General features: G+C 32.1%; 1 protein-coding gene across 2 annotated transcripts in view; it reads left to right on the top strand.

The window, feature by feature from the left end:
- Positions 1 to 2,047: 2,047 nt before the first annotated feature.
- Positions 2,048 to 10,126, top strand: part of LOC129941806 (galectin-9) — a 33,558-nt gene continuing 25,479 nt past the window's right edge. The window contains exon 1 of one of the 2 annotated variants that reach the window (XM_056050534.1): positions 2,048 to 3,064. In XM_056050534.1, the coding sequence (XP_055906509.1) occupies positions 2,973 to 3,064 (92 nt within the window). In that variant the 5' untranslated portion in view covers positions 2,048 to 2,972. The remainder of the gene's footprint in view (positions 3,065 to 10,126) is intronic. The other variant, XM_056050535.1, reaches the window with a different exon arrangement.

Here is a 10,126-nt window from a genome sequence, read left to right as displayed (position 1 = left end):
CACTGATCTTCATCTAAATTGGTCCAGCAATATCGCGATGAGCTTGCGAGCCTGAATATTAACCTCGGTGTCACCCTGATCAGGGTTCCGGGCCATAGTGGTATCGTGGGAAATGAACGGGCTGACGAGCTAGCCAGGCAAGGATCGGCCCATCATAGCTCACTTGCGAAAATGTTTAACATTCCTCTTGGTGCTATGAAGGGTAAAATCTTTTCTATCTACCAAACTGAATCAAACCGAAAGTGGAGCAATTTACCCAACTGCATTATATCTAGGAAGATATGGCCCACCTATATAATAAACCCGTACAAACGATCTTCTATGCAGGCCAAGGCAAGACATAGCCAGGATTGTTGCGGTTTGTACCGGACATTGGCCTATAGGAGTTCATGCAGAGAAGTTGGGTATCTCTTACAACACCTTTTGCCGTAGCTGTAGTGACCAAAGAGAAAGTGAAACGAAAACACTAGAATGAAATACTTTGGAAAAGCATTCTTTCACGAACTTGAAAAGCTATCTGAGACAAAGATTGGAGACCTAATCTTTATTCTTAATTCGACAAAATGGCTCTCACATAATCGCTATGAAGCTTCTCTATAAATCTATTCCTTTCAATCAAAGGTCAAACGAGGCGCACTACAGCGCTAATTGTATCTCAGGCTAGGTTGCCTTGATATAGTCATTTCTACCTATGTACCTATTCGTTTTTTATGAAAAGCTAATAAAAACACTCAATTCGTGAAAACTGACAGCGCCCCATTTTCTTTCCAATTAGTTTATTTGTGTACAGAAATGTTCAATGAAAACTATAATTAACTTGTCAAAAATATTTCAATTCTTGCTTAACAGATATGTTCACGTTCGCCTTAGCGACAAAGTGACGTTGTAAGTCTTGTATATAAAAGGTAACTACAAATAATAATCAAATAATGACTCTTTCAAATCTCACCGTGCTATGGTGAGTTTCGTTGCATGTTTCCTTGTGACGTTTTGGATGAGAATAACAACATTTTAATGAATCGCAACAAATTTCACAAGAAATATACACAAGAGCTTGTGACTTGTGCCTTAGCTACAAAATTACGTTGTAAGTCTTGTATCAAATAATGACACTTTCAAGTCTCACCATGCTATGGTGAGTTTCGTTGTGAGTTTTCTTGTGACGTTTTGGAGGAGAATAACAACATTTCAATAAATCGCAACAAATTTCACAAGAAATATACACAAGAGCTTGTGACTTGCGACTCTTCACATGGGGTAGAATCGGACTGTAAATCAGTTTACATGATAATTAAGACTAGTGCTTTAAAGATGAACATCGATTTGCTTGTCGTATAGTACAAGTAATTACAAATTACATGTTTTTAACATTTCTGATTGAAATTTACATACATGTCAATATTGAATTTTTCGAAAACAAAATGATGACATCTCTTTTGTCTTTTGAAAGGTAGTTTTTTAGCAGATTGCTGTGTAAAATTTCACAACTGTGGAGTCCATGTCACAAGCCCACTTCGCAATTGATATAACGCACTCACTAAAAAAGTTTCCTTCAATAAATTGATTGTTTTTCTTGCTGCATGGAACCGTACCATTATTTTAATAATAAATTTAGCATTGGAAATATTGTTTAGGAATAAATGTATTTTTGTATGAAATGGTGAACCAAACTGAGCATACATAAAATGACAGCTAAAAAGACCAACTCCGAAAGAAGTATTGTGAAATAAGAAACTATAATTCTAAAAACAAAACACCCGTTATAATAATAATAATAATATAATTTTTGTAGTTTTATTTAAATCACTCAAGTTGTGTGAAATACCTTAAAACAGGTACCTAATAATTTAAAAAATAAATTATAATATGACTTTTTGCCACATTAATGGCAAAATTATTCCGAAGTCAAAAAAAGTCTTAATCAAGAGAGCTTTAAAAATTCAAATTCTTAAAGCTTTATATGAGAGTTTTCTCCACATGAGACCTATAACAGCTACCACCGTCGTTGTGGCCGAGACGATATGATGGGAATACTGTGGGGATTATTGTATACTGACAAACACAACACAATAGAAGACTGACATCAAGAACATTTTAGACGACGACGCGACGCTATAAAGAGATAGACTTTGGGAAAATTTACCTTTCTCGTCAAAGGGGAAATACTTCAGAAATCAGTCTCTGTACTTCTTAGCCTAGGTCAAGTCGCACATGAGTGAGTGTATTTCGTCACGTTTTGTTACCCAATATACGAATACGCGAATACCGTGAGGGTACTTAAGGTAATTTGAAAGACGAAAAGTGAACTTCGGGCAAACCGGCTTCTGTGTCTAAAGGTGGAAAAGGAATTTCGGTGTCGATGTCGGAGTCGGAGTCGGTCGGCGAGTGTTAACCCTATGACTAATAAATATTAGATTTATGTGAACATACATACCTACACCCGGACCGGACGGTATAGGAATCAAAAATTTATAAAACGCGCGCCGAGTCATTTCGTTTAGCTTATTGCTTTATTACCTTGTGAGTTTGTGACGTAATAAGTCATATTTAAGACACGGAATCTGATAAGAACCTTTTCAGACAGTCGTCGATACTTAGCTAATACGTTAGATGGTATAGTAGGAAATAGTGAGTGGAAATCTCCTGGATTTTGTATTCCTATAATTTGAAAACAAAAAGGAAATAACATTTAAAAGCTTACATTATATTTAGCGCACTCTAGTTCACATTCCTGCAATTACTTAGCAACGATTTATCGAGTCGAGGCGTCAAACAAAACCCACATTTGAACCAATAAAAGATAACATAAAAATACATATAGTTTCATCATTGATATTTAAACCATATAAAGTGCAAAAGATTGTGTTCTTCAGTTTAGTAATCTAAAGTGATCAAAGCCGCGTCAACCAAAGGCCGCCTGTTTTTTCTTTTTTGTTATAATTTTTAAAAAATAATAAATATATTTTTTAAAAATGTCGCGACCGTTTATTGCCATCATTCCACAATCAATCAACGAAGGAGACAAGGTTTTGCTGAAAGGACTCGTTAAAGATGATGCATATGAGTAAGTCTTGAGATAAATAATTATTGTGTGTGTTTAAAAAATAAAATAGCCGGATACTACAAAAAAAAAAAAAAACAGAAATAAATCAATAGAACTTTACCCGTCTACTTGTCTACTTGGCGTGTGTTTAGCTTGGCAATACCTCTGTTTGTATCGCTGGCAGGTTTGTTTGAAATTATTGAGTGGGCATAAACGGCAAAGGGCCTTCATGACATCATCTTCGCATTTGAGCCAAAATAAAAAGTATGTACTCTTGCGGATGATGATGTTTAAAGATCGAGGTTGCCGAAGGAATGCGGTAATTTTATTGGCTTCGATGTTTAACATAATGAAATACACATTCCTTATAAAAGGTTTTAATCTCTGATGCCGCAATACAATTTGTTAGTTGCTTGTGGAATTTGAAATTTAAGTGCTCACGTGTCTATATTTGATGTTTGAGTGGTGTTACTCATAGTGCGTTTTTAAAAATTTAGTTCCCGTGGCGTGGTGATTAGTGCGTAGGACTGTAGGTGTTGCACGTGCCACCTTAAGTGTTTTTGAGTTTGACAAATCCTCCAAAAGTAAATCTTGTCATGCAAGGTGCTTTCTCAAATTCTTTATTTGGATTCGGTGTACAAACTGTAGGTCCCGTCCATCCCTGACATTACTCGCCCACAGGAATGGTTGAGAGCTGTAAGTCACAGAGTTCTCTACGAGCTGTTGTGTCACCTTATTTATTTATGCATGCGACTTTATAGCATAAGTTTTTGGTGCGTATATTACTGTCACGTTTTTGGTGTGATCTCGTTTTTCAGATTAAAGATAAACCGTGATGATTGATACCAATTGTGATTAAACCTCCAAGACTACTTAAACTAAGAAGATGCCTTGGTAGCTTTACTCAAATATTGGCTTGTCGAAGCTTTCAATGCTTGTTTTAGACTCTAAAGTCATAAGCATTTTTTTTATACAAAGCTGTAAATTCAAAGTTATTAGTGACACAGGAAGTCTGGGTGGAATCGGCTAAGCTCATACATAGTTGAATGTCATTTTGTTGACTATCAAATTTGATCGTTATTTATTTTAAACCAAACTATCAAAGAATCTTGCAAAAAAGTCATCAAAAATGTAAATACAAATTGTTTGAAACCCTAAAATACAATGGCTCAAAATTTTAAACAACCTATTGTTAAGGGCCTAACATTTAACTTACTAGGAATTTGCTAAATATTAAGCAATCACTAGCGAATTTAAAATTTTGAACCTCTTTTCTCATTTTGCTAACTAATTATTAAAAAAAAAGCAGTCATCCGAACACGTCTAACCAGTGACAGTTCGTTCAAATAAATAGAGCAAACAGACTGAAACGGACCTATTAATTGGAATTCCCAACGTAGACTGGGCTATTCTAAAATAGTGACAGATGCCATATGGATTTAGAAAATTTTTCAAAGGTAATATAGCCATTCATTGATTCAAATTGTAAAAAAAGGTAGTAAGATGTTAAAATCGTGTAAAATTAGCTAAATCGTTAAGAATGGCTAGTATCACTTTCTTTTAATATTTAAAAATTTAAATAGAATCTTTTGAAATTATTAAAATAATTGTAGGGTTCACATTTCACAATTTAATAGGGATGAGCCTTACTCTCTTATTTTTTATTTGATTTGGATTGTCATTAATATGAAGGCATACAAATAATTGTACTGAAACAAAAATATTGGCGCAAAGTTTCAAACAATTTAGTAAAATTTTAAAGTCATTTTTAGCAATTTACTCAACTTTAAAGATGATTTACCTAATTTTAAACCTTTTTAACTTCTATATCTTAACAATTTGCTAAAGTAAAAATCACAGAATGACTTCTCCTATCCATATGACATCTGTACAATAGAATGGTCCAGTGAACAATTGAGAATTGCAATTAAAAGGTCCGTTTACGCGCATTTGCCTTGTTTATGTTTACGAACTGTCACTTTTTAGGAATGTTTGAATGCTCGTTTTTTAATAAGGGACAAAACGAAAAGAAAGGTTTAAAATTTTGGAGTCCCTTAGTTAATTGCTAAATATTTTTCAATTGCTAACAAGTAAATTGTTAAACCCTTAACAATAGGTTATTTAAAATTCTACATTGTTTATTTTAATCTAACACCAAGTAAAGATAAAAAACATTAAAGTTATATTCAACCAAATGGACACCTAAATATGTGTAACTTAAAGAAGTGATTAAAAATGTATCACTTTACAAAGATGGATTTTCTTGATTGTCAAAAATCACCTTACCTTATGATTCCACCATTGGATCATAATTTAAATGACGTTACTTAGTGATTTTAGTGATTTCTGTAAAATTTGTTTTAAAACAAGATTGATTTTTAATCTTTTTAAGTTTAAAAAATAAATTGATTTAAATGAAAACTTTTCATTGAAAGACCCTATATATTTCAACACTTCTCAGAAAGTAAGTCATTAATTTGTGATTTAATATTTATAAACAATGTCTGCATTTTCCACGTTCCAATAACAATTGCTAAATATTTTAAAAATGTAATCATAATTTTCTTTTGATCCATTATAAATATTTATAGTACTTTATGTGACATTAAATGTCAACAATAATTCTTGACACATGAATTTATGAATGGCGTTTTTGTTAGTGGGGATTGAAAAGAGTTTGAAAAGCATGTAAATTGTTCTGAAAGTGTCATTTGGATTTAATAACGACATTCTCTTTTCTAGAAAAAAAAAATACAGAATCCGAAGCACAATTACTCATAAATTCATATTTGGGCATAATGAATAGCGTTAGAGAAATAAATGAAAAATATTTAAAAAAAATCATAATTCAGTTTCTGATTGATATAGAAAATTGAATTCTGCGGCGTTGAAAAGAGAAAACCACAATTTTTTTATATATACACACATTTATTTCCAAAACTTGTTTGTTTTTAAAATAGCATCATTTAGATGATGGCCCTGATTTTGTATGAATTGATGCAAATGTCATACAAAATGTTCATAGACTTTCCCTGACATAACCGTAGAAATGTAAGCAGAATGTTGTCAAATTAAAACATTCAGCTTCAAACGTGATACGTTATTTACTTCAATGTTCATGTAAAACTGATCCTTACCAATAATCATAATCCCGGCTGGTGGGATTTTACTATGCGAGAATCGTTATGGCGAAAGAAGCACTCTACTGCAATTGCGCGCCGTTTGACAAATAAGTCCTCCATGGATTTTTTATAGTACTGACAAAAATTCTCCATCCTTCGTATTTCCAACGCCACAAGATACTTTTCCTAACTCAAATAAAGATGGTGGTTAGATTTTTTAAAAAATTCTATCCATTTCTTTGACGCACCTTATATTTGGCCAACTTGTAAAGTTTGCAAAAATAATTGTTGAATTTTTAATCAAACTCTTTTGAAACCTTCAATCCGTTGTAGAGGTTTTGGTGGGTCGAAAACTAAAAACTTTGCATTGCAAGCATATAGTTATGTATGTACATACGTCATTATGAATACTTTTGTATATATTTTTATATACATTATTTTGACAGATGACAGTTTCGTTATCGTAATAAAATATTGCTTTTATTTGTGCAAAAGGATATGTGTTTTCAGGGGTGTGTTCAGACGTTTCGGTTTACTCTGGAATTAAAATATTTTAAAATTACGGATAATATAACCAGAAATGTCATTGTGGGACATTACGTGCGTTTTGTTCGCATTTCATATTTAGTAAAGTGAGAAATTCCCAACAAAACGATCCGCAGTGGCCAGATTTTTGTATTTAAAAATTAGTACAACTGAAAGAAGATCTGTCAAAATAATAATACAAAAACTTCAAAAAGGGGGTTTGTTCGTAGACTACTACATTAACATGTTGTGTTGAAGCGAGCTTGAAGCTCGCCTCAATTCTTTATATACCTGAATCGAGTTGAGATTTATTTATTCTAAACTGAGATAAACCTTTTTTGGAAACATAGCAAAACATAAATATCTTGTCTATTGTTTTTTCATGCAAAATAAGCCCAGTTAGTCCATTTTCACTAACAAAATTTAATAATATCAACAGTAATAGATTCGTTTTTTCCGCAGTGGAAAACACATATGATTCTAAATGCTGAACTACTCAACGAACACAGCCATCGAGACACAAATGCAATATCAATCGTACCAACATTTGAGAACGAAATCACATAAGATCCATTCGAGGCTTGTATAAATGTCAAAAACCTATCCATAGTGAGATTCTACTCTAACTTTTTTCGGTGTTATTCTCACTATGGATATTGTTTTTGTTATTCGTGTAAAATCCTACTTTACTATGGATAGATTTCCCAACAAAACACGGGTATTGTCAGATAATGTTTGAAATTTGTCATATCTTAAGACATTTAACACTTTTGAATGTGAAGATACAATATTTTATTAAGAGTTGTTTGAATATTATCAGTATTATGTTTGAATTATTGCTAGAGCACTGACTGATCTAATAAAACTATAAGGGCTGACTTTCGTCTGATGTATGTACTTAGCTTTTTACTTTTTTCGATTAGAAACGCACATTATACATATTCTGAAAGATTTGAAATCACAAATTCCATATTGATTATTTTTCTAAAACATATTCTCCTGAACAGCTGATTTTATACGTCAAAAAATTAATTGAAGCGTTCGAAAGATTTCTGTCTCAATTTTATAAAATTCCAATGAAAGACTTTTGTCAGAAAAAAAAATTGCCTGGACTTCTAATCGTGCACATTTTCTTCAATTGTAGAAATTTTCGATGATCGCTACCATACCAAAATACCAATAGTTGCCTTCAATGATGAAAGTAATTGACAGAATTTCCTGTACAAAAAATCATCCCGCTTTTTTGCGGATTGTGGGCAACTGGATTGATAAAATTAATTCTTTTTTTTTGTTTTATGAAGTTTAAAATATATGTACTGATCTATAGATACCATTATAACAAAAGTATCTGTCAAATGGAAAATAAAGTGACAGTCATGATTTTGTATAAACTGAATGAAATTGCAATTCGAATGAGTTATTGCCAATTAAGGATATAAAAGGTGATAATCGAACGTCATTTAAAGGTGTTAAGTCTAGATTCTAGTATATGCTAATTTTAAATTTATTTCTTCTATCAATAATAAGACCAAATTACCTATCAAGCAAGTTATAAATTAACTTCCTACACAACGTGAACCGAGAGATTGCGACAGCTTTCAGCTCCATTGCAGTGCAAGTTAAATTCCATGTTTACCTATAAATTACATTGATGTGGATAAGAATTTCAAAAAGCCCACAGAAAGTTGGTGTAAAGGGTGTTTTTTTTCAAGAACATTACATTGCATTGCCATTATGTTTTTTAAAATGATTTCGGGCAAAAAGTGCTGCAGCTGGGAGGCCCAATTTTTGGAAGACTTTTTAGCAGTAAATGGGTCTGTATGTCAGTATTCAGTAATAACAAGCCTTATACTCGCGTCCAATGCTTTATGGCTAAAACACAAACATGCTTCAACTTCGGCTTTGACTGACGTTTACGAGTTCAGCCATAGGAATTGAATGCATGCTATCACAATGAAGCTTTGACCTCACGTTTCGTTTGACAATCGCAGGGAAAGGAACGTAATGTAACGTAATGTGACTCCAAACGAAAGGTCTAGTTCAAATTTGCTGAATATTTTCTTTGTCTGACAGCCCAACAGCTGTAAAAGTCAGCAAACAAAATACATTTGCTTTTGGAGGGATTTCTATTGCTTATTATGGGCTATGTATGCTACTTCCACGATTTATTTATTTTTTTTTATTTCAAAACTCTTATTTGAAAAATCAAACTAAACTTTTGAGAAAAATAATAGCTGATGCTAATGACAGAAGTGCCATTTTAAAAATGCACTTTTGGAAATGTCATTGAAAGCAATCTCGAAGCAGGCCCATCGTAACACAGATGAAGTAGAAGCTGAAGCGTATTTGTTTTTCAACCATCCATCGTCTTGGTCTTATCTGTTTAGAAAAGCTATTTCCAATATAAGTGGTTTTAAATAGCACAATCTTGAAGGAGACGCCACACGCCCACGACGCGAGATAATGCGCCCACTAAAAGCTTCCTTTAATAAATTGATTGTAACAATGCTTTGAGCGATTAGAACCATTATGTTGGTAATAAATTTTCACATTTTACAAACTTTGTTCAGTGGTAAGTTTGAAATGGCAACCAAACGGATTATACATCAAGTGACAGCTGTCAAAAAAAAAACTCAGAAAAAGTATTGCCAGACTGAAAACCAAAGACACTCCATATATAGGGTGTCCAACATCTTTTACCTTTAAGTCTTTTGTAAACAATTAAATGAACATAATTATAGTTAGATTTTAATTAAAACGTTAAAATAAACCCCCCTCAAAAAATCTTAAATAAACTTGTTGAATAATCCAACAAATAAAACTAACAACAAATCACAAACCTCAAAAGTTGATTATTTTGCATTTAATTTGATCATAGTTATACCTTCTCTGTTGGCACTTATAAATCTTTGCCTTGTACTAGACTTGTCACCATATCGTGACGATTCTGATTGTTCAATTTCAATTCTATATAAATAGAATTAGATATGTAGGTATTTTCTTAAATGGGATTCCCAAAGCTAATTTGTAAATATTACATCCTATTTAAAACTTAAAAAAAAAAAAAACAATCTTTTAAATTTTTTAAATACACGACAACTGTATTTATTAAGATTAATATCTTATCCATCATTTTTTCCCTCGAAAGATGTAGTAGTTAAGGTAAAAAGGTATAATTATAATTACTCATTCGTGTTATTAATATCAGAAACGAACTTTTGTGGTTTAATTATATTTTATGTTGTGAATAACGTCCAACATGTTTGCATGTTTTTTTTGTTTCTTATTTTAAACTTCCAATCAATTTGCTGAAATGATTTGGTAATAATTTCAAAGGAAATATGTATTTTTATACACTAAATACCTAATTCATATGCGTAGGCTAAAAAGAATAAATTAAAAATAACACAATTTGCAAAAGGTATTTTTAGAATGA

The sequence above is a fragment of the Eupeodes corollae genome, chromosome 1, assembly GCF_945859685.1.
Source record: "Eupeodes corollae chromosome 1, idEupCoro1.1, whole genome shotgun sequence".
In the NCBI taxonomy this organism is placed as follows: domain Eukaryota; kingdom Metazoa; phylum Arthropoda; class Insecta; order Diptera; family Syrphidae; genus Eupeodes; species Eupeodes corollae.
The sequence above is the reverse complement of the archived record's forward strand: the minus strand, read 5'-3'. Positions and strand labels throughout refer to the sequence as shown.